The sequence below is a fragment of the Xiphophorus maculatus genome, chromosome 5 (genome assembly GCF_002775205.1).
Source record: "Xiphophorus maculatus strain JP 163 A chromosome 5, X_maculatus-5.0-male, whole genome shotgun sequence".
Taxonomy (NCBI): domain Eukaryota; kingdom Metazoa; phylum Chordata; class Actinopteri; order Cyprinodontiformes; family Poeciliidae; genus Xiphophorus; species Xiphophorus maculatus.
Genome location: NC_036447.1, coordinates 2399437 through 2424618, shown reverse-complemented (window position 1 = coordinate 2424618; position 25182 = coordinate 2399437). Strand labels below are relative to the sequence as shown.

The 25182-nt window shown below is 40.1% G+C and overlaps 1 protein-coding gene across 1 annotated transcript; it reads left to right on the top strand.

The window, feature by feature from the left end:
- Positions 1 to 16130: 16130 nt before the first annotated feature.
- On the top strand, positions 16131 to 24841 carry dnajb14 (DnaJ heat shock protein family (Hsp40) member B14). The gene is made up of 8 exons (XM_005797617.3): positions 16131 to 16317; positions 18120 to 18285; positions 19241 to 19386; positions 19891 to 20079; positions 20658 to 20740; positions 20819 to 20928; positions 23887 to 24059; positions 24132 to 24841. Exons 1-8 carry the CDS (start codon positions 16185 to 16187, stop codon positions 24254 to 24256), a joined length of 1125 nt encoding a protein of 374 aa, XP_005797674.1. The 5' UTR covers positions 16131 to 16184; the 3' UTR covers positions 24257 to 24841.
- Positions 24842 to 25182: the final 341 nt, after the last annotated feature.

The window sequence follows — 25182 nt, the reverse complement described above, 5'->3', positions numbered from 1 at the left end:
AGCTCACAAACCTCCATCGTGTCTCTGCGCTCTGAGCCCATACTGGAGCAGATGGAGACGAGCTGGATGGATAACTTGGGATCGTCTCAGTGCTCGGACTCATTCAGCTCCATTTCCTTCAGGATCCAAAAGTCCGAACGTCAGAATGAGTCGATCAGAACCAAACATCGGATCAAACACGTTATCATTTAGCTGAGGTGCAACTGATCAGTGAAGAAGAAACTCATTAGTTCACAATGCAGATCTTGGTGCAGATAAACAATCAGTGGGAAACGATTTCTCTAAAATGATTGGAGCAAAGAAAACTGAACTATTTTAACTCTATCAGAGTCAATAAAACATCCAGATTCAGAAAAACTGGAGGCTGAAACTGGGGAGGAGGCCTGGAGGTGAAGTCTGCTGGGAGATCCTCTGGTTGACTAAATGTTACCTAAAGCTGGTTCTGATGATCGGGTTCTGATGTTCTGGTCCTGATGTTCTGTGTTTCAGCGGTCCAGAGCCAGAGGACCTGGGCAGTGATCTACTCTCACACTCAGATCTGTGCAGTGGAAGGATCATCTGTGACCATCAGCTGCAGATTCTCTTCTCCAACCAGAGGAAACCAAGATGCTCTTCTAGAAACTCTGTGGTTCCTTAACGACCGTCCTGTGGATCTGAGGTCAGACCCAGACTCTAGAGGTCGGGTTCAGACTCTCTGTGGTCCGACTGCCTGCGCTCTGACACTCACAGACCTGAGAGAGAGCGACTCGGGTCGGTACCGGTTCTGGTTCAGAACAAACCGTGGAAGTTATTCTGGTTCTCCTGGAGTCTCTCTGACTGTTACAGGTGACTTTTCACTGACGCGTGTCTTTAAGAGGATTTCTGGATCCTCATGGTTTCTGTGTTCAGCTCTGCAGGTGAAGGTTCTGAAGTCAGAGCGGAGAGAAAGTTTCACCAGAGCAGATCTGCAATGTCTCAGCAGCTGCCGGCCTGATCATCAGTCCTACATCTGGATCAGAAACAGGCGGAAAATCCTGAAGGAAACGTCTCCTTCTGTTTCAGTCTCTGTTCATCCTGCAGACACATACTCCTGCTCTCTGAAAGGAAACCAGGAGTTTCCGTCTCCATCAGTCTGTGAGTTCACTCAGCTGTCTCCATCATCAGCTAATCTGATATGATTCTTTATCGTTCTCTGCTGTTAATAACAAACACATTCAGTGGCTTCATGTTTCCCCCTGCAGATCCTCCTCTTCCTCCCTCCGTCTCAGTCAGTCCCTCTGCTGAGGTCGAGGAGGGAAGTTCAGTGACTCTGACCTGCAGCAGCGATGCTAACCCAGCAGCTAGCTACTCCTGGTACAAGGACAGCATCACCAGTTCTCCCAGTAAAGACTCCCAACTGGTCTTCAGCTCCATCCAGTCCTCTGACTCCGGACGGTTTATCTGTAAAGCTGAAAACCAGCTGGGCTGGAAATGGTCTGAATTCAAACTGATTGATGTTAAATGTGAGTAAAGCTGATCTGATTCCTCATCATGTTTCCTTCTTCTCTAACATCCCATCCTGCTGCTGTCGTTCACTGATCAGCTGCTAGAGGAACTTAGATGATTCCCTGATCTACAGTCAGGAGATTCAAACCATCAGAGATATAAGATATAAAACCACTGATAAAATCAATAATGTGGACACATCACTACTGCAGCATTACAGGCCGACCTCTGACCTCTGACCTCCCATTCTTCAGCAACATTATTGAAAAATCTGTTTAAACTGTTTAATTCAACGCCTGGCGAGTTGGGTCGGACTCTCCGGTCCAGAACTCAACTGGTTGGAATCTTACATAACAAACTGGGATTTCTCTGTTTCTATTGGAAACTTCTCATCAAAGAGGTCAGAGGTCACATGTGGGGTTCCCCAAGGTTTAATCCTAGGATCCCTCTTATTCAATATCTATCTTATCTATAAGTTCCCACTGGCTCAGTTTATATCAGGAAATAATATCAGCTACCATAACTACACTGATGACACAGCTCTACATTATGATGTCACCAGGTAACCTTTGACCCCATTCAGTCACTGAAGAAATGCTTAGAACAGATAAATGTGTGGATGCGTCACAACTTTCTGAAGAGAAACAAAACTGAAGTTATTATCTTTGGACCTCAAGAGGAACGATCTATAGTCATAGATCTAGTCCTATAGATCTAGATTTATAGATCTACAGTCAGCACACAGCTTCAGTTCAATTAACTTTGTTTAGCATTTTTAGCAATAAGGCAGTTATTACAGGTAGAAACATTCGGCAGCCATTTCTTTCCTTTCAGAGATGCTTTCTGTTTTTTTTTAATTTTTATGATCACTGTTCCTGTTGGGTGTTTTTAATTCCCAGTGTACGACTAATGCAGTACACATTACCCCGCCTTGATTCAATGTTTAATCTCTTCCTGCAGATCCTCCTCTTCCTCCGTCCGTCTCAGTCAGTCCCTCTGCTGAGGTCGAGGAGGGAAGTTCAGTGACTCTGACCTGCAGCAGCGATGCTAACCCAGCAGCTAGCTACTCCTGGTACAAGGAGGATGAAGAGTCTCCCAAAGTTTCAGGACAGAGCTTCACCATCGCTGACGTCAGACTGGAACACAGTGGAAATTATTCCTGTAAAGCTGAAAACATCAGAGGAAATCAGAGCTCCACCGTTCACCTGGAGGTCAAAGGTCAGTTATTCTCATCCAGTCAGTCACAGTGTAATGAGACTCAAGAAGACAGAATGAAGATGAAATACTTACTGATTTCTGTTTTGCATTGAATATGTCTTTGTAGATGTTTTCCTGTCATCAGTAGAAATGATGGATGCTGTGAGGTTGACTCTGGTGGTTCTGGTTCCAGTTCCTCTGCTGGTCTTGTGTCTGTGGACGAGGTGAACCAGTAACAACCAGTTTAATCAATGCTTTTTATGTATTTTCCTCAAAAATTTACATGTTGATTCCAGTCAATCTGAATTCCAGCTTTGTTGTTTGAATGAATTCAGGATGAAGAAAACTGGAGCAAATGAAGCTGCAGAGATGATGCAGGTAAGAAAAACTCTTCTGGAGTTAGAGGGTAAATGAATCGGCCCAAAGCGCTTCACACCACCGGAATTACCTGTTCATGTAGATGTGTGTGTGTGAGGTCAGTATGAGCTCATCAGGTCAGTTTACATCAATATGAGTGGATCAAGTTCAGTTCAAGTCATCATGAGTCACTTTACAGGTCAATCAGATACAATTTCCAAAAATAAATGCACAATCTGATCAATCCAATCAATCCGATCACAGATTCATATTCAGTTAAATGCATTTCAGCCTTTATTGATCTTGCGCTACAATCTAATCGTGCTCAGCATAAGGAAACCTGGTTCATTGCATCGAGCCACCAGGTTTTAATCTGTCGGTTTTCTGCTCTGTTCTTTGTATATTAGTTTATATTCTTGCATGTGGAGACAGTGGAAAGGAAAACTGCCTTATAACAGGAAGAAACCTCCAGTAGAACCAGAACCTGTTAAAGTCATTTAGCAATTTGGGAGAAAAGAATGAGAGACGCATCGACCCAGAGGGAGTTTATATTCATGGAGTTTATTTTGTGGCACAAAGGATTAAAGCTACAGAACTGATTTACTACGTTTTAAATCTAAAGGCTGGAGATCAGAAATTACCAGAACAGCTCAGAAAATTAAAAAACTGTGTCATTTATTTTAGAAATTTAAATCGATGTAGATCCATAACACATAGAGTGAATTACTGCATGGCTTGTGACTTTGGTCATTTACACAGAATGAAAACCCCAAACCTCATTATCTCATGACTGAATATCACAGAACATAGATGAATAAAGGACATTTTAGACAGAAATACCAGCTTCTGAACAATATTTTTATTTCTACTCACTCAATATTTGGCTGAACCTTTTTATGGGTCATTTTTGATTGATTTCTGTCAGATTGATCCTGATTATCAGAACATCTCAACCCTGAAGGTGATCAGTTCAGCAGATCAGAGAGGAGCAACGGAGAAGTGGAACGACCTGCTGTGACCTCCAGTCAGGTTTATTCCTCAGAACAATCTAATATTCATCCTGAAAATGTAAACTGTAATAAAGATAATAAATAAATTATCTAAAGTAGATTCTAAAGTACTGTAGTTAGTTTATAAATAAACACAATATATTAAAGATCTGCTGTTGTTGGATCAACCTTCCAGACCTCTCAGGTCTTCTGGTTCTGCTCAGCATCCAGAGCCAGCACCAGAACAGCACCAAACCTGCAGAAGAAGCATTCAGCTTCTATGTACCACAGATCTGGAACAAACTCCTAGAAAACTGTAAAACAAACACTGATTTCCTTTAAATAAAAACCTCTAAGCTGGTTATTTTGTTTGAACCATAATAAATGAAACATTGATCAAGATATTTAATGTTTTTTCTGGTTTCTTAACTGTTGACTTTATGATGTTTTTATGACTTTTTTTGTTTTTATGATGTAAGGCACTTTGAACCGCCTTGTTGCTGAAATGTTGTTGATTTATTAAATGTTGATTCTAACATTTATTTGCAACCTTTTGTTTTGTTTTTGTTCAGAACGTTGATCAGTCTGAAATGTCTCTTTTCTTTTGTGGAATATTAGCAGTGCATCCTACTAATATCACATTAAAATACCTTTAAAAGTCTGACCCGGTGAGCGGTGTGACCAGCAGCAGAACGTGGGAACATTACTGCAGGACCAATCTGCTCTGCAGTTATTTGGCTCTAAGTAGCAGGAACGCTGAGTTTTTGTTTGAGGTAGATTTTGGAAAAGTGAATTTCCTTCTGATGGAGAAAAAAACTCCAGATTCTTAACAGTTTAAACCAAAACACTGGATTTACTTACATGCTTGTAGGAAGCTGACATTATGTCTGGATTCATTTCACCTCCAGGTCTGAAAGAGTTAAAAAATTAACTTCAAAGAAGTTCAGAAAATAGAGCGAAAATACAACTGAAGGGAAAAAAACTAATGAGATGTACTTTTCTAAAGTTGATGAAAACAAATATTTAGTGTAAGTTCTTTGCATGAAGACCTTGAAGCATCTCAGCAGTGAGTAGAGGAAGGAAGTCTGTGTGTTATACTTGATCTAATATTTACTGCTGCTTGCAGACTGAAGATCGTTCAGACGCTGCTGATGAGGAGTGTGTGTTTAACTCTGATGGGAGCAGACCGCTTTCATTCTGACTGAAACGTCTCAGTCAGACCAGACATGACTTCACCTTCTGCTCTCTGTGGACTTCTTACCGTCCTTCTCTCTGTGTCAGGTACAGCTTGGTTTTATTTACTGAATCAGAGCGACGGAGAAACATGGACTGTTAACAGAAAGTCATTTTATAATATGGTTGAAAAATCCTGGGTCGTCTTTATTTCTTTTTATTCTGAAGTACTTTCAGACTTTTAGTTTGGCATTGGTTCTTTTGTGTGAGGAAATAGAAATTTGGCTTTTCAGAATAAAATGTTTTACTTAAATGAAAACAGGAGAAAAACGCTACACCAGATGATCAGTAACTGAAAAACACAGAACATGTGAGATGATTTCTGATAACAAAAACCTTCGTTTGAAATTATACTTTGTCTGAAATTATGGAGGAAAGCAGGTAGGTGTTAAATCTGAACATTAAAAATCCCAAAATCCTGAGGAATTATTGTTGAGGATTACATGATGATGACAGAAGGAAGTCTCTGCTCCTCTGGTCAGGTTCCTGGTTTTATCTGAGAAAAACAAGGTGAGGAGGTTCAGCTTCAGTGAAACCTGAAGTTCTGCATGATGTTTCCTGTCTGCAGCAGTTCTTATCTATTTCACACAGATCTACAGCTGCTTCTTCTCAGCAGCTTAGCCTCAGCATGAAGAGACACAAAGATCTGCAACAAATACTCAAACTAACCAAAAATAATTGTTTTTTCTTGGACAATTGGTGAGAAGTGAAAAAAGAAAAGAAATGGAAAAAGGCTTTATGTTCATGGTGAGATTTACGCAGAGATGGAGCAGGTGTAACTTACAGCTATCATAACTCATTAACATGAACATCAGCCATGACTGCTGCTTGTTTGACTGACAGGTTCATGTCTGCAGATCAACTGCAGCAACTGAACCACGACCTGCAGTGAACTGGAAACTTATTTACAGAGAATTTTTTAAAAATCAGAAGATTGATTTTCACATTAACATTAAATCCAGAACCAGTGATGCTTCCAACCAAAACCAATGAGGGGAAAATGACACATGTCAGGACCTTAGATTGTTTGAGTTGTTTTGGGGTTTGTTTATTATTTCTGTTCCTTAGTTTCTTATTTTTATTGGATCTTGTTTCTGTTTTTACTTTAGTTCAGTCATTTCATAGTGATTCTAGTTTATTAAGTTTATTTCTTGTGTCTAGTTATTCTGATTTACTCTATTATGTTCCTTATGTCTACTCATTCTTTAGTATTAGATTTATTTTTATTTCCTGTGCTCTCTCTCGCCCATGTGCCATTTCTCTCTCTCTCTCCTCTCACCTGCAGTCAGTTATCCAATCAGCCGAGGTCTTTGTTACACATTCATTCTCCCAGTATTTAAACACGTCTGCTGCTCTCAGTCCTTGCTGGTTCCTCCTGTTAGATCCCGCTCCCCTGGTCAGGCTCCTTGTGTTTTCATGTTTTTGTTCTCCTCTGGCTCCCTGTGCTCTCCTGTTTTGTTCTTATTTATCTATTACTCACCACTTCAGCCTCTCTGCATTTGGGTTTTCTTCTTCAACATAACAATAATAATAATCTTCTCCTGCTGCTGCTGTCGTTACAACTCACCCAAAACTCTCTGAGTTTTATTGTGTTTAATGTTTTCATGTAGCGCTTTGTATTGCCTTGTTGCTGAAATGTGCTAATTGCATAAAACTGACTTGAGATCAGCTGAAGATGATCATCTCCATTCAGCATGAACTGAGCGCACTCTGTGTTTGGATCTCTGTCTCTATGGAGTCTTGTACCAAAACTAACCATCAGCCAAACTTCTTTCACACGAGTCAGGATTAATTAAATCTTCCTTTATTTCCATGTAAAATAGAGTGAAACTGCCAAAACACAAACAACTCAGGTTGAGCTCAGAGCAGCTAACATTAGTGTTTTACATTCAGTTACAGACATTATTAGTACAACAACAATCCTGCCTCACAACTTCAATACTGAGCTGCAATGCTACTTACCAGCCTAAGAAAGCTTAGCGGCCTGCTAGTTAGCTTATAGCATTGCAAACAACCAAATCGCCCGCAGATTTTTCCAGAACCAAAGTAAACAGAAAACCACTGCGCATGTCTGGGAGCGCCGCGTGACGGCGGAAACAGAAACACGTGGTAAGTCACGTTACTGCTTGGATTTGAATCGGTATGTTTTGCATCCAGTGAAAACAAAACGCTAAACTGGACAGTATGCTGTAAATTTAGTGATATTTCCCACAGTTGCGGTCTTGATGGTCTTGAAATAAAATCCCGAGTCCTCAACGACCGAGACCATCAAACACTAGACACGTCTGTTCATCTGCTCTGCAGCTAGCAAAACAAACGTACCGACCAAATAACATAGAAGTAAAGCAGTTCCCTAAAGGTCCAACCAATGGCAACAATGATCCATGCAGATTCAAACCCGCAGTTCTCAGGACAGTCTCCATTCAGCTGAGTTTCCTTCTGGATCCAAAAGGAGTGCAGCAAAGTTTCAGTAGAGCATAAAACATCTGCTCCAAACACACCGAGACCATCCAGCTGTGGTTCCGCTGATCAATGCTGAACATCTGATCCAGTAACCGGGACTGATGGCAAGCTGAGGACTGGGGAGGATGTCCTCTTTCTGTCTGCAGGGAGATCCTCTTGTTCTGGTTGACTAAATATTACCTAAAGCTGGTTCTGATGATCGGGTTCTGATGTTCTGTGTTTCAGCGGTCCAGAGCCAGAGGACCTGGGCAGTGATCTACTCTCACACTCAGATCTGTGCAGTGGAAGGATCATCTGTGACCATCAGCTGCAGATTCTCTTCTCCAACCAGAGGAAACCAAGATGCTCTTCTAGAAACTCTGTGGTTCCTTAACGACCGTCCTGTGGATCTGAGGTCAGACCTAGACTCTAGAGGTCGGGTTCAGACTCTCTGTGGTCCGACTGCCTGCGCTCTGACACTCACAGACCTGAGAGAGAGTGACTCGGGTCGGTACCGGTTCTGGTTCAGAACAAACTGTGGAAGTTATTCTGGTTCTCCTGGAGTCTCTTTGACTGTTACAGGTGACTTTTCACTGACGCGTGTCTTTAAGAGGATTTCTGGATCCTCATGGTTTCTGTGTTCAGCTCTGCAGGTGAAGGTTCTGAAGTCAGAGCAGAGAGAAAGTTTCACCAGAGCAGATCTGCAATGTCTCAGCAGCTGCCGGCCTGATCATCAGTCCTACATCTGGATCAGAAACAGGCGGGAAATCCTGAAGGAAACGTCTCCTTCTGTTTCAGTCTCTGTTCATCCTGCAGACACATACTCCTGCTCTCTGAAAGGAAACCAGGAGTTTCCGTCTCCATCAGTCTGTGAGTTCACTCAGCTGTCTCCATCATCAGCTAATCTGATATGATTCTTTATCGTTCTCTGCTGTTAATAACAAACACATTCAGTGGCTTCATGTTTCCCCCTGCAGATCCTCCTCTTCCTCCCTCCGTCTCAGTCAGTCCCTCTGCTGAGGTCGAGGAGGGAAGTTCAGTGACTCTGACCTGCAGCAGCGATGCTAACCCAGCAGCTAGCTACTCCTGGTACAAGGACAGCATCACCAGTTCTCCCAGTAAAGACTCCCAACTGGTCTTCAGCTCCATCCAGTCCTCTGACTCCGGACGGTTTATCTGTAAAGCTGAAAACCAGCTGGGCTGGAAATGGTCTGAATTCAAACTGATTGATGTTAAATGTGAGTAAAGCTGATCTGATTTGTTCATCCCTGGTGATTTTTACAGGAGCACTGGGGTCAGAGGTCACCAAGCGAGGCTGAGTCGCTTCAGGCCAGTCGGCCTTTCAGGTTGATGCAGTGATGTTAGGCTTGTTCAATGAGACTTTAATCATAGACTCAGACATGATGTGTTTGGTTGATTGGAAAACTATTTTAAATATAATTTATAAAAACATTATTCTGTTATTTGGGAAGCAAAGGAAAATGAAACCTTTGCTTCTGAGCGAGAGCATAGAGCTGCATCGCATAGATTGTGCCTTACAGACAAACTCATATTTTCTGCTTTGGCAGCTCATCAACATTTTCTAAACTTTTTGAAAACTATAAATGATCATCAGTTGATTCCTTTGTTTAATAAATAGGAACATTTAGGAATACAGACTGTTTGTTCCTGTCAGTGTCCATGTTTTACAGTAAATGTATAATGTTGCACATACAGTATGTCTCAGTAACATTCATAATCTAAATGAGACTGATCAGGATAAACAAGGAACCAGTTTGGGATCAGATTCTGAATTTTCTGATTTCAAACAGAGATATAGAACATGAAGATCTGGTCATTTGGATGCTGAGACATTTTAGGTGTTGCAGCTGTTAGATGCAGTTAGTCAGTGTGACGCACATCACTGCTCATTAAAACCCGTCTGATTTCTGCCAAAACAGGTCAGTCAAATCTATCATATTACACTGCAAGCCTTGAATATTTTTCATTTAGATGTTTTAGTGCTAATTGGAGTAAAACAAATAAACCTAACCCTAATAACCTGACTGGAAAGTATTCCTGCAGACTTCAGTGCCTCTGATCATAAAGTGCTTGTCAGGTTTTCTTTTCACCAGTATGTTGATGGTGGATGTTGTGAAATCCAAAGGACTGAATGCCTGTTGGCTTCAAGATGTCTAATTATTCTCATGTCTGCTACTCGCTTTCTGCTGCAAGGATTAGATCTGCTGCTCAGATCTAATCTAAGAAATGTATGTTTTTAAAATCTTTTTTCTTCTCTTCCTGCAGATCCTCCTCTTCCTCCGTCCGTCTCAGTCAGTCCCTCTGCTGAGGTCGAGGAGGGAAGTTCAGTGACTCTGACCTGCAGCAGCGATGCTAACCCAGCAGCTAGCTACTCCTGGTACAAGGAGGACGAAGAGTCTCCCAAAGCTTCAGGACAGAGCTTCACCATCACTGACGTCAGACCTGCACACAGTGGAAATTATTCCTGTAAAGCTGAAAACATCAGAGGAAGTCAGAGCTCCACCGTTCACCTGGAGGTCAAAGGTCATCTTCAGCTTCCTGTGGTTTCTCCAGAACCAGAGCAGAACTCTGATCCAAATGGTCTAAATGTAATGTGAAAACCTCCATCATGTTTTAGGTAACTGAGAGTTTTCTTGTTCAGGATCCAGATCTGCAGCTGCTGCAGGAAGTGCAGCTGTTCTACTTCCTGTCGTTTTCCTCTCTGTGTGTCTGTGGATCTGGTGAGCGGTTCTGATCCATTAATGATCAATAAACTCATTCAGTCATGTCAAACTAAGCATGTTCAGTCCTCTACTCTTCATCAATCCTCCACAGCAGGAAGAAGAGGGGCTCCAAAGAACCAGCTGAGCTCGGAGCAGACGACCTGCAGCAGGTGAGGACGCTCGGCTTCCTGAGGGACCAAACAGCCTCTGGTTTGGACTCTTTGTTCTCGGGTAAAAACCTTTTCTCTGCTAACATGTCCATCATTCTGTTCAGGAGGATCCAGAGCAGCAGGATGAGCTTCAGTACGCCAGCGTCCGCTTCGTCAGGACGCAGCCAGACGGAGCAGCTCAGAGTCCCAGAGGAACCCAGAGTTACCGAGACGCTGCTGCTGCTGCTGGGCTGCAGAGAGTCACGTTCACCCCAAGGTGAGCCGCTGCTCACACCGAGACGTCTGCACCACCCAGACTGAGCTGCTGCTGGAGTCACTTCGCTAAGAGACTTTAACTGGACCGCTCTAACTTCACATCCACCCAGTTCATTTAAGCAGAAATAAAGACAAACTGATCCAGGTTAGAAATAAACAGTTTAGTCAGACGAGTCTAGTGATAAAAAGCTGCAGTTTATTATTCTAAAGACAAACTGATCCAGGTTTTATTCAGAAACAGTCAGACGACTCCAAACTGACCTGAGTTATAAAACATTTGATTTGATTTCTCCTGCTGCCTGTTCAGAGTCTCCTGTTTTCTCTCCATCTCTCCCAGATCCAGACATGATGACACCAGAGAGGATCCAGCCGCACTTTACAGCACCGTCAACAAACACAGCAACTGACAACAGCAACGACTCTACCCATGATTATATTTTCCTTTTAGTTTCTATGTGTTGTATCTCTGAACTGTCAAAGTAATAATGATTAATATCCATCCGTCCATTTTCTTACAGCCTTGTCCCTCGTGGGGTCAGGAGTCTCTCCAGCGAGAGGCGGGGTCACCTGGACAGGTCGCCCCTTAATGATTAATAGTAATTAAAATTAACGTACATATAGAAATATAAACATACATATTCATTGATAACAATGGGGATAATTTGTAGGATATTTTATTCAATTGTGTAATTCTGCTGTTTGGCCACCAGATGTCAGAATCAGAAATGATTTTTATTTCTTAAAGCTGCTCAGGTTGAAAAATCAGGCTGGTGAAAGTTAACATTGCTATAATTATAATAACCAAATAATCACCATAAAAATGTGAAAAGCATCTTAATAAATTTAAGCAAAACAAAATAACATCTGCTTGAGATAAATATGAATCTGATGAGAGGCTCTGTTGTTTCCTGTTATTGTTTTTTTTTTAGCCTGTCAGGAGAAAACGATGGGGGATAATTATTAAAACTCATATTTTCACTCCACACTAAACAGCGTTTTTAATAGAAAGCTAAATATTTAGTTTAACTACATTTGATTCAAGCAAGTACAACATATAAAAACAGAAATATACAAAAATAATTCCTGTTCTAACAGAACCAGGGTGAGTTCTGGTTCTGGATTGAAGCCTCGTTAGGATCCAGACGGGCCGCCGAACGGTTAGAGCCGGCCCTGTCTGTCTGAGACCGCAGCTATCATCTTCCTCGTTCTTCATCAGGCGTCTGACTGAAGACGAGTCGACACCGACCGTTAGTTACCTGTGTTATTATGGGATGGGTGGTGGAAATGGTTCTTCAGTACCAGGATCTCAGGTCCAGTTGGTTCATGAAGAGACTCAAAGATCAGAACTGTTCTGCTGATCATCTCTGACCCACAGCAGAGACATCGTCTGTCCAGATCAACCAGAATCTGACCTGCAAACGGACCTCATCTGGACCTCATCTGGACCCAGAACGTTTTAAATCAGCTTCAGGTTTAAGTCTGAACTTAAGATTTCTGTCTGCACAGGTCAAAACTGTAAATTACATAAATATACAATTTAATACTTCAGTAGATCACAAGATGGAGCCAGTTTACTGTTAATAACACTAACAATCAAACTTTTACTCAATTATTAACATAAACACTCATTAAAGGAAAACATTTGAGATAAAAAGTGATTTACTGCAAACTCTGAGTTTATAAGAAATAAAACCTGTTCAGTTTCAGTCAGTTTTGTAGAGAATCGTCTCTGCAGGTTCAGGTTTACTGAAGTTTGTTCTGGTAAATGTTCACATCAAGTCAAGTTCAACTTTAGACACTGAAGCAAAGATTTTTATTTCATGTAACAGAAATCTTGTCTCTGTGACAGGATCAGGGAAAACGACCTGAGCTGCTGACGACATCAGGAAGTTCATTTAGAGATGAATTGTAAATTTAGTGTTTAACAGAGAAATTACAGATTCTGCTGTTTCTTCTCATAAGAGCAGATTGATAAAGTGACATTTAAATACAGTGGTTTCTGAAATGTTGGTGAAAACTTTAATCACTGGCATGAAAAGCAGAATGAATGTAAACTATTTCACTAAGTTTATTAATTCAGTCAAAAAGTCTCATTTGTTACTGCAGAATCTGAAGTTTTCATAAATAAAAACAATAACTGAATATTCTGTCCTGAAAGGAAGATTATTTCTTTCTGTGTTCTTTAAGGAATGTTGCAGGTATTTTGCTGCTTAAGTAATATTTAAAAGTGAGTTTTTGAAAAGTGGTTTCATTCTGAGTTGTTTAAGGGTTTGACCCGGAACCTGCACCCATCCTGTTGTCTCCTTGCCATCCTCAATTTCCATTTGCATGATTTGTTCCTGTTTCTACCAAAAACATAATGAATAGTCTGGTGCTTTGTAAACAAAATTATTCTTTAAACAAACGGGTTTAGTTGAGACCAGAGGCTTCATAATTCCTTTTGTTTATGATATTTTAGATGTTTTCCAGTTCCAGTGTTAAATGTTCATTAGAATTTAAAGGGATTCTTCCCTCTGGTCCTCCAGTCAGCAGCTTCTTTAATCCCAGTTGGGTTTTTAAAGTTTGATCTTTGAGAAACTGTTCTTTCATTACTATGCTATAGCCATCGTATTAGCTGAAAACGGTCTCTTTACCGTTTATGGCAATAACTTCTGGGACAATTTAACATCCAGCAAAAGTTATGGTGACAGTCGTCAACATAAATTTCTGGGACAATAAATTGTCCATAAACGATAATATTGTTTTCAAACCATTGTGAACTAATATAGTGGCCATAGCATAATGATGCAAAAACACATTCTCAAAGCTCAATGAACTTTAAATTCTAATGAGAACATTTAATACTAGAACCGGAAGACATTTTAAATGTAGCTCTTCTTCCCTTCAGGCCTCCACTCAGCAGCTTCTTTCTTCTCAGTTGGATTTTTATTTTCCATCACAACAACATAATAAATGTTGATGAAAATAATTCATCTGAGTTCCTGTTTCTCCTTTTTAGCAGTGGGAGAGTTCATCAGCAGCTTGATGGAATTGGACTCCAGTACAGTCGGTAACGAGCCGATCGGGTCGCCGGTGTGTCGCTACGACTCGCTCATCTGAGGCGCCGTTGCTGGGGGAGATTTGAGCTCAAGAAGCCTGAAAACGGCCTCATCTGTTCAGTCTGAGTCGCTACGTCACACTGAGCCGATGGAACAGAGGAGACGCAGCGAGCTTCTCCTGCTGGGCAGATCTGAGAGAAGACGATGAGGATTTAACTAGACCGTCCTGATGAGAAGCTGCTTTCAGACCCAGACAAACTACATCCATCCAACCTGGTTCCCTTCATCCATCCATCCAACCTGGTTCCCTTCATCCATCCATCCAACCTGGTTCCCTTCATCCATCCATCCAACCTGGTTCCCTTCATCCATCCATCCAACCTGGTTCCCTTCATCCATCCATCCAACCTGGTTCCCTTCATCCATCCATCCATCCTGGCTCCCTTCATCCATCCATCCAACCTGGTTCCCTTCATCCATCCATCCAACCTGGTTCCCTTCATCCATCCATCCATCCTGGCTCCCTTCATCCATCCATCCAACCTGGCTCCCTTCATCCATCCATCCATCCATCCATCCATCCATCCATCCAACCTGGTTCCCTTCCATTCCTGGGAATTATGTGACCATTTTGATTTCTTTACAGGGATGTTCTCACAATCTGTTAAAATAAAAATGAATAAAACCAGAAAATCCTTTTAGTTTCTTTGAATGTGGAGGTTTGACATGAAGATTCTTGTGAGATGACAGAAAAAGAGACAATATTAAAAATCCAGGACAGTTTTATCCCCAATGTTTACGATTGTCCAGGATGTTTAGCGTTGTCCCTAATTTTTTATTTGACCTCTGTGTTTAGCCATTATACTGTGGTCATCATTATCTGATGTTTAGCAGTCAGTGTTATTGTTGCTGCTTAATGCCATCCAGGATGTTTAACTTTATCGCCGATGTTCAGCATTTAATATCCAGGATAATTAACATTGTCCCAGATTTTTTTTTTAAATCAAGAATAATGCTCAACGTTATCCTTGATGTTAAACATTATTGCCGATGTTTATCAGATGTCAAACTTCATCTCCAGAAAAGTTTCCCTTTGCGTTAAACATTGGCGATAAAGTAAAACATTATAGTTGTACGTTGGCAAGGACTTGGTAATTACTCTGTTGCTGTATGTCTGATTCTTATTTAAATGTCATTATTACTATTATTATGTATCCTTAGATTTGCTTGTCTAATTTATTTGTTAGCTCTTTAGCATGGTATATTGAACAGAAACATGAATATTATAACATGGCTTTAATTACAAATTTTTGGTAATTAAGGCATTGTAAATAAGTCATTAAATTGAGATAAGGTATAGGATTAAATAAATGTTCTTCCTACTGGTAAGCTTATTATTTTGTTGTTGGTTATGTACACATGATTTTTTTCTGTCCTACACATTGCTTGTTTTTAAAGACCTGTTTGAAATGAATCAAATATTTGTTAGTTTGAGTAAGCTAGCAGCACTTACAGCATAGTGCTGCTCTAACTGTTTGTGTGCTAGAAGTGAGCTAAAGTGGAATAATTTTTGTGTCAGGTTGTAAATATTTATTTTGAAGCAGGTCAAAGATAATTCAGTGTAATTAATGGAGATGCTCATTGTTCTCATATCTTGTCTCGTCCTCAAAGAAAACACAGATTCATTACTTACTGTGCTAAATGGAGCATGTTGGCTCTGTTTAGCATTATGTGAGATATTGAAGCTGTGTAATAGGGGGTAGTATTACCGTATATCATTTCAGGCGCACAGTGACCTGCGCAGTTCGGTGGCTGCGCTGCATTTGATAACAGACACAACGTGTTAATGCGCTAAAAGGTTTGCGGTTATCTGTCTTTGTGTTTTATTTAATTTTAAAAACTTGTTTTCCCTGTCTGATACTGTTTTATTCTTACAAACACCTCTGTGTTTAAAATATTTTCTAAAAGGATTAGTGTATAAAAACTGCGTTAACTTTTCATTTTAAGCGGATAGGATATTCTGATGAAGGAAGTGATATTTTTGTGGTTTTGTCGTGTATATAAATTATTCCGATCACATGCTAAGATTAACTCCTAAGCTTCGGTCTCGTCCCTCAAATAATGTTATCCAATAATTACGGTAGACGTTTTAGACGGGTAGCACCGACAGATGGACAGCCATCTATCCGTGCTACGGTAGGAAAATCTGACGAGGTAGCACAGATAGTCAGAACACCGCCTCGGTTTACCTGTCAGTGATCACGTGGTTTGAGCTAATCAGCTGACTGCAGGGGGAGGAGGAAGAGGAAAAAGAAGATGGAAGGGAACAGAGACGAAGCCGAGAAATGTATCAACATCGCCACAAAAGCCCTGGAAGCAGGAGACAAAGATAAAGCCTTCAAGTTCCTCAACAAAGCGGAGAAACTGTTCCCGACCGACAGAGCCAGAGGTGAGGCTAGGCTAGGTTAGCCGGGGAGGAGGCTAGCTTAGCTCCTGTCTGTATGAATCAACCTGCTGTTAGCATGTAGCTAATGTTCTCTACCGCCATTCAGGGTGAGAAACTCTGGATGGACTAAAATGATCACAAACATCCGTTTGGGCTCCTTTACTGATAGAAAGTAACTTTTGTGATTCTGGTAAATTTAGTAACAAAGGTCCCAGTTAGCCAGCTGAGCTTTTGGCCTAACCTAGCTTAGCTTGTGCTCAATTTAAAGGGAAACAGGCGTTTTAAACTCTAGGTTTAATTCACTTATTAGTGAATTTAATTTATGTCATGCGGAAGAAGATTTGGGTCATAGAAAACGGAGATTCTGACTTTAATCTCGGATATAAATCTCAAAATTGACTTTTGTTCTTGTTGGGGGGGAAATATTTTTACCTGTCTTTATTCTTTATTGGGAACTTTTTCCCCATAATTTTTGACTTTTGACCCCCATTAATTATGAATATTTTTTGCTAATAACCCTGACTTTTTCCTGATTAATTTCGACTTTTCTTTTCTATTAATTTTTACTTTGTCCCTGCATATTTAATTTCCCTTTGGGATCAATAAAATGTTTTTTTTTTAAATCGATTTGAATTTGCATAAATTGACTTTTTTCCACTTAATTCAGACTTTTTTCAATTTTAACTTTAGAAAAACTGACCTTTTTTTCTTATTAGTTTTGTCTTTTTTTCTATTAATCCTGATTTTTCTTTCCTGTTAAATCTGTTTTTTCTCTCCTAAATTGTGACCCCCCCCCCCTCTAATAATTCTGACTTTTTTTCCTTATTAATTCAGATTTATATTCTCAGAATTCAGAGAAAATGTTTTGTTTTTCCGGTGGCTCTAATCCTCTTCAGCTCTGCTTAGTTTCACAGCAATAACCTTATTCTTATTTTTTATTTACCAATCAATCCATCAGGTCAGAGGCTAATGTCTGTTGATTTATTAAGTTGGGTTTAGATCTAATTTCACTTTCGGATACATTGGGGTCATAGTTCAGAACCAGCAAGTTTGGTAGCGGACTAGTGGTTAGCTTTAGCCAGGAAGGAGGCAAATCCTTTAATCGAATGATTGGCCCACTGAGCTTTGGTAATCCTGGACACATGGCAGGAAAACAGGCAGGCTAACACAGGCTAACTTAGGCTAACACAGGCTAACACGTCCAGGTGGGTCAAACGTCTGCATGACAGCATGTTACACTAATAATCTGCTACTGTAACATGTTGCTATGCTGTGGTTTAGGCTGTATAGACAGACTGGAAGATTTTATAGGTTTAGATGAGAGAAGAACAAAAAGAAAGTTTGAATGTTTCCATTTCCAGGAGGAATTAAAGAAAAAATAAACTGTTATAATGCATCCATCCATTCATTTTGTTGCTTTGCCCCAAACGTAACGATTTGTTTCATTTTATTTTATTTACCAGTTCCTCTTTATTTTAATAAAACATTCCAGTAAAACAGAAACTGATCTGATTAATGATTGAAAGCTTGAGAAAAACATTTTGCTGTTTCTACAACTTTTTATCAGTGGGATAAAAAGTATTTACACCCTTCCTGTTCTCCTGTTTTATCTTATTTTTGCATATCTGTTTAAATGAAAGTTTGTTATTAAAGGAGAAAAAACCCTGTGTGAAAAAGTGATTTCCAGTTTTAACTTTTCCATTAAATCTGTATCAATATTTCATCATTTTGAAGCTCTGCGCCTCGCTGAATGCTTCGTTCCATTTTATTTCACCCGTATTTCTCCTGTTTCTGGTTTTCTCCAGCTCTGTTGGACTCGTTAACGAGGAATGGGAGCTCGGCGGGTAACGGCGCGTTTCGCCGGCGGCCCAAAGATTGCTCGGAAACGTCGCAGGCGGGAGGACAGAGTCAGGAACCAGCGGGAGGCGACTCCAAAAGCTTCACAGACGAGCAGGTGGAGGGAGTCCGCAGGTGAGAGTGGAGGATCAGCGCAGAAACACTTTCAATATGAACCTTGAACCCCGCCTGTGTGTGGTGTGTAGCCGTTGCCATGGGAACCAGTTATCTTTGGCTCTTCCCGTGAGGCGGCGCTGAGAGACGCTAACGGTGGAAACCAGGCGACTGAAACGAACATAAAAAAAACAGTGATAGATGGTTTATACATGTTTCATTATATAATCTGAAGTTTATTCTGTAAAGTTCTGCTGGAAGATTTAATAAATCTGTTTTAAGAAGATAAAACAAAACAAAACGGCGCTTAAGCTCCTGAAGCATCTCCTGATTCAGTTTCAGGAACCATCAGTCACCTGGATCCTGATTTTATAAAACTCAAAACTCTTTATCTGGGAAAAAGCATCTAAAAATAAATCAGATTATCCACAGACCTCTGGTGGAAACACAGAACGGCCGATCCTGAACTCAACTTTCTCCTGAGTCTTCAACATCAACAAGATGAGTCGAGATTATTTAGACGAAAACTTAATATGACAATAAAGTTAAAATAATACAAAAATAGAGTGCAAAAAATACAACAAAATCAAAATATTACGAAAATAAAGTAAAAATAATATGAAAATAAAGTAAAAATAATATGAAAATGAAGCCAAAATAATATGAAACCAGCCATTACAATAAAGTCATAATAACTTGAGAATAAAGTCATATGGCAAAGTCAAAATAATACAAAAATAAAGTCATTATCTGAATAAAGTCGTAATAAAGCAAGAGTAAAGATAGTGTTGGTGTAGTTTGTTGTTTTTCTGTTTCTTTTCTGTGTTTGTGAGGACCACCAGCGGTTCTCTGCTGTAGCACATGAGCCTGTTTTCAGAAAATAACCGATCAAGGCAGAGAAACATCTGAGTTCTACAGATGATCAGAGGTTTAAACCTGACGTTTGGGTCTTTCTCTCCATGTTTCTGTCCTGCAGAATAAAGAGTTGTAAGGATTATTACGAAGTTCTGGGTGTGAACAAAGAAGCCGAAGACGACGACCTGAAGAAGGCGTACAGGAAACTCGCTCTCAAGTTCCACCCAGACAAAAACCACGCACCGGGAGCAACGGAGGCCTTTAAAAGTAACTCACTGCGCGCTGAAGAAACTGTTTGTTTTCTACATGCAGATCAGCTTTTGTCTACTTTAATACACATTATTATAATGTTTAGTCGGAAAATTAGAGCAAAATGATGCATTTTTAATTGAACATTTTACTGATAAATGGATTAATAATAAAATTGTAAAGTGAAATGTAAAAATAATTTTATAAACACATTTTATGTGTTTATTTCTGTTATGTTTTTGTCATTAGGACTTGGAGGCAATAAAAACCCCAAATTTTGATTCTGAGAAAACTATAATGTTACATCAGGCCAATTAAAATATTATTTTTAACATGAAAATGTTATCATAGGGACAATTGTTGAGATTTAGCCAAGTGGAAAGTTAAGTGGAAGGATGAACTGAACACCTGACCTTCATTTCACAACTGATAGAAGAATGAATCTGTTATTTTTTCTCCTTGGTGACCAGTTAGTGTCATTACCTCTAACCTGCTGGGTATTTGTTGCTTTCTTCCCTTCAGAGATTGGGAATGCGTATGCGGTTCTGAGCAATCCGGCGAAGCGGCGGCAGTACGACGTGACGGGCGGGGAGGAGCCCAGCAGCCCGAGCCAATCCCATGGCGGCGGCTTCGACTTCCACCGGGGCTTCGAGGCCGACGTCACGCCTGAAGACCTCTTCAACATGTTCTTCGGCGGCGGCTTCCCCTCCTGTAAGACAACAGTCCATGAACGCACCATTAGTCACATTGTTGCTACAGAAACACAATTCACCAACATTAACCTCTTAATGCCTGAATTTATATCCAGTTTTCCAAAAAGCATTTTTTTATTGAACATTAATTTGAACATTGCACCCACCATTAATTTTAATTTAGGTTTGATGCTAATTAGATCCACTGGGCATTTAAGGAATGAAACGGTTTTTTCAATCTTAGTGTGTTGATTATTTTAATCAATGATGCTTTTGTTCAAACAAGACTTTGAAACTGAGTTTCAAATTTAAGCAACCTGTGTTTGTTTTTAATTAATTATTCATACTAATACAGATAAATACCACAAATATCTCTTGCTGCACAGTCTGATGAGCTCCCAGTCCAGATATTGCATCAGCCCAGATTTCCATATCGATGCATCCCTGATAATTACCAATGTAGAAACAAATCTTTTGTTTCCCTCATGATTTTTGTCAGGATGGTTGTTAGATATTTTATGCTAACGTAGAGCGCCGCTGTTGTCTGGACAACATGGCGGCAGGTTTCTGACCCCAGCTGTGATGTTCTGTCTGCAGCCAGCGCTCACACGTTCACCAACGGCAGGACGAGTTACAGCCATCACAACGACCGCCAGGAGCGGACCGAGGAGCGAGGAGACGTACGCCGATTCCTTTCAGATTGGTTTCTGTCTCGGAATTGCCTCCATCTTACAGATGTCATCTCTGTTTCTCTGCAGGGCGGCTTCTCGATGTTCATCCAGCTGATGCCCATCGTGGTTCTGATTTTAGTCTCGATTCTGAGCCAGATGATGGTTTCCCCTCCGCCGTACAGCCTCTACTCCAGACCGTACGTCTGCACACAGCTGGGTTTCTAATCAACTTTTAAAATGTCACAGAAAAGAACATGGAATGTTTCTGTCTATTGGGAGCGAACCAATTAGGCTGAAAAGTGTAATTTCATCAGATGCTACGCATGGCTGTAATAAACAGGAACTAAACTAGTACAGAGGCGGGGAGCGGGTCATATGGACTTAGTTTCATTACAATATTTTGTGCCACTATTGAGATAATGATAAAAGTGATAAGAAGTGAAACACAAATGCTCCCGTCATGAAAACAAATTTAACTGGATGATAAATTGTTCCAGACTTTTTGCAATAAACAATAATATTGTTGTTGTTTATTTCAATTCGACAAAGTTGAGCTGAAATAATCATTTTGTATATTTTTCATTTAAAATATTTTGTATATGTATTTATAAAATTATTTATTTTGTACGTTCCAGTAAAATAGAATTTTGAGAAATTATATCTTATAAATAATATATTTATATATAGAAATTATATTATTATTATTAGTAGTAGTATCATTGTTATTATTATTGTTTTTTTTTTTAGAAAAAGCACACAGATAAGTTGGCATAATACTGATAATTTAATTTACAGAATTTTATGCTTATATCTATTTTTTTTATATACACTGCGTTCCAAATTATTATGCAAGTGATATTTTCTCAGATTTTCTTAAATGGTCAATGCAAATGATGGTCAGTATAATTTTCAAATCAAAATTAAATTAAATTTTACTGAACAGTATTTTTTTCAAAAATAAAAAACTCAAAATGCAAAATGTTCCAAATTATTATGCACAGCAGATTTTCTAAACATTTTATGGATTATAAAGAACTGCAAACGGTCATTCTTTGAATGTGCAGCATTAAGTGGTCACATGTACTAAAATCAAAAGCTATTTCAGTTAAAAACATCTTAACAGACCCAGTTACATGTTAACATTGGACCTTCTTTAGTATCACAGCACAATTCTTGATCCATTGAACTTGTGAGTTTGTGGAAAGTTTCTGCTTGAATTTCTTTGCTGGATGTCAGAAAACCTTCCCAGAGCTGCTGGTTGATATGAACTGGATTCCACAGATCTTCTGTTTGAGGAAACTCCAAAGGTTCTCAATAGGGTTGAGGTCAGAGGTCAGAGGAGGATGGTGACCACACCATGAGTTTCTCTCCTTTTATGCCCATAGCAGCCGATGGACCTTACCACAGGGGCCGCTTTTCATTGGCTGATGCCCATTCTACGTGTCCGTCTCACAAACACACTTAGCTTCCCGTTAGCTAAGAACAGCATAAAGGCAGAACTGATACAACTTCTACACCTTGAAGCCTGTCTGCTATACAGTCTGACGTTAGCTAAACAGATCAATATCCAACGTGTCTGTATCTGACATACACTAAAGATTTTATTTTAGCAGAAAAGGCTTTGGACTAAACTGTTACTCTGTTAGCCACGTTAGCACCAAGTACAGCTAGTCAGTCAACCGTCGCTGTGTTCAGGGAAGCGCTGATTAATAATCGATAAATAAATATCAAGCCTGGAAACTTGATATCGTAACGGACTGAATGTTATGTTTTTAACTAATCTTTGCTCGTCTTGCGGGGAGCAGGCGGTTGCCACGGTAACAGGTGTGCTTAAACTACACAGAGAGAGAGAGTAAAAAGGTAGGAGTGGTTTTGAGTTGATCACCTGTTCAGGTTATTTTACCTTTGTTTCCCTTTGCTGTGGCTCATTACAGCCGCTGTAGTTTCTAAACGTTGGACTAATTACCTCGTTGTTTGTGAGTTTACGTCATTCACAACAAACATCAAACAGAACAAATATATTTCATAAAATTTTAACAAACAAATGGCTTCTGCCGCGGTAATTATGTGAAATTAAATGAATTATATCCCAACTTCAGAAGATTTTCCTTTACCTTTACAGAGCTCTTTGGTTCCTCCTATCAGTCTGTAGCTTCTCATATTGAGGTCAAAGTTCAGATCTACCATAACTGACTGGCACCTGCTGGCCTCAGGTTTGCAACCAGCTTGTGACTGAGAAACCAGTAACTTCCTCCCAGATGATGACATGAACTTGTTAGTTCCTCTGTCCATTTAGTAGCTGATATATTGTGAAAATCCGGTAGAAATGATGCACTAATCAGTCATGTTTACATAAAAACAACGAGCCGCGAGGCTTTGCTTATGAGACTTGTGGTCACGTGGGTCGGTTGTGGGCGGAGCTTGGTAAGGTCAATGACACAGTGGTATTCCTTGCAGCATTCATTGTCATGCATGAAGATGATTTTGCTACGGAAGTACGGCTCTTCTTTTTGAACCATGACAGAAAGTGATCAGTCAGAAAGTCCAGATACTTTGCTGAGGTCATTTTCAGACCTTCAGGGATTCTGAAGGGGCCGATCAGCTCTCTCTCTCTCTCCCCGTGATTTCAGCCCACAGCATGACGCCACCTCCTCCTTGCTGACGTCACAGTCGTGTTGGGTTGTGACCAATCCACTACTGCGTCCATCTGGACCATCCAGGGTTGTACAGCAGTCATCAGTGAACAAGTCTGTGTGAAAATTAATCTTCATGTCCGGCTGGGCCCACTGGGACCAGTTCTGCTTTTGAGCTCTGGTTAGGGGGCCAATAGTAGGTTCGTGCACCACAAGCCTCTGGAGGATCCTCCACCTTGAGGTTCCAGAGGCTCCAGCAGCTTCAAATAACTGTTTGCTGCTTTGTAAGGACATTTTAAACAAAATTTCCAAACCGTTTCAATAGAAAAATTGGTTTCTGATCTCAATCATGACCCTAAAAGTCAGAATCGACTCGCTGGACTCTTGACAGATTTGCGTCTCTATTGTCTGGTTTAAATAAAAAGGTTTTGTACAAACATCTAAACATATCTTAGTGTTTTAATTCATGTCATTCAATAAGTTAGACTAAATATTTTTGTGTTGTCCTCTGTCTTGTTCCAGGTCGACGGGTCAGACCGTGAAGAGGCAGACAGACAACCTGCGTGTCGATTATTACGTCACTCGGGATTTCAAATCGGAGTTTAAAGGCTCGGCTCTGCAGCAAATAGAGAAAAACGTAGAAGAAGACTACGTGACGAACGTCAGGAACACCTGCTGGAAGGAGAGACAGACGAGTCAGTAACCGACGCTTTGTCCTTTAACGTCTCCTTCGTTCTCGCCGTCTTAACGCTGTTTTTCTCCTGCAGAAACGGACCTGCTTTACGCGGCGAAGGTCTACAGAGACGACCGCATGCGGAAGAAGGCGGAGCTTATGACGATGGAGAACTGCAAGGAGCTGGACAGACTAAACAACCTTTTCCGAGGCGGATGAGATTGTAGAAAATGTGAATATATGAATAGATGTATAAGTTTGTTTTTTTTTAAACAGAGAGGCTTTACGATAGGAGCAAAAGATTATTAAATTATTTAAGGTTAAAAAGCGTCTTATTGTTTGCGAACGGCTCTTCCTCCTCCTCATTCCAGCCTGATCCCAGGAATCGCCTTGTTGCATCGTAACGAACTGGTCTGCACACCGACCAATACTTAGACCAGACTTATTTTTATTGAGCCAGAGGGACCCGGACGCCTGGCTGTAGATTTAACGGTGAGATTTCGGCATCGTTTCTGAGAAGTTATTCACTGACATCCATATCATGAAGGAGCAACAGAGTCTGGATGGTTTTTTTTGTTTTGTTTTTTTGTGGAGAAAATTAATTATTTGGATTTTCTTCTGCAAAATTGAATTCAGGTTAAAAGTGGAAATCGGTGCACATCAACATCTTCATCCATTAATGGTTGTACACTTTCATTTTTGAATGTTTAAAAGTTTTGGCACATATTTAAGTAACTGTAGAAGAAACTGATTTTCTCTGCAGTGCTGGCCTGATCATTTAAATAAAGTCAAACTGGTACTGTAGTCTGGATTTACAGTGTTCTCTGCTTCTATATCTGTGTGGATTTTCCTGGAGTTTGATTAGCAGGGATAGTTTTTTTCTGCAAATGATTGGATTCCTCGAGGTTAATAAGGATACTAAGAAGCATTTTTATAAAGCTATGTTTATCATTGGGACTAAAGTCAAATTTCTCAAAAGCTAAAACCAATGAGTGTGAATTTTCAATGTGACATCCATCCAGCAGGGGGTGCTGTAGCACAGTTTTTACACAGAAACAAAATTTTACCTGGAATATTTTAAATTTTGCAGGTGGAGGAAGCTGATAGGAGATGTTTTGATTAAATATATTAAAGTCATAAACCTG

Bases quoted from the DNA above. Each gene is read 5' to 3' on its own strand.
- dnajb14 (XM_005797617.3), top strand. From the start codon at position 16,185: ATGGAAGGGAACAGAGACGAAGCCGAGAAATGTATCAACATCGCCACA. The intron at 20,929-23,886 runs GTACGTCTGCAC...GTCTTGTTCCAG, and splicing joins TACAGCCTCTACTCCAGACC to GTCGACGGGTCAGACCGTGA. The intron at 24,060-24,131 runs GTCAGTAACCGA...TTTCTCCTGCAG, and splicing joins CTGGAAGGAGAGACAGACGA to AAACGGACCTGCTTTACGCG.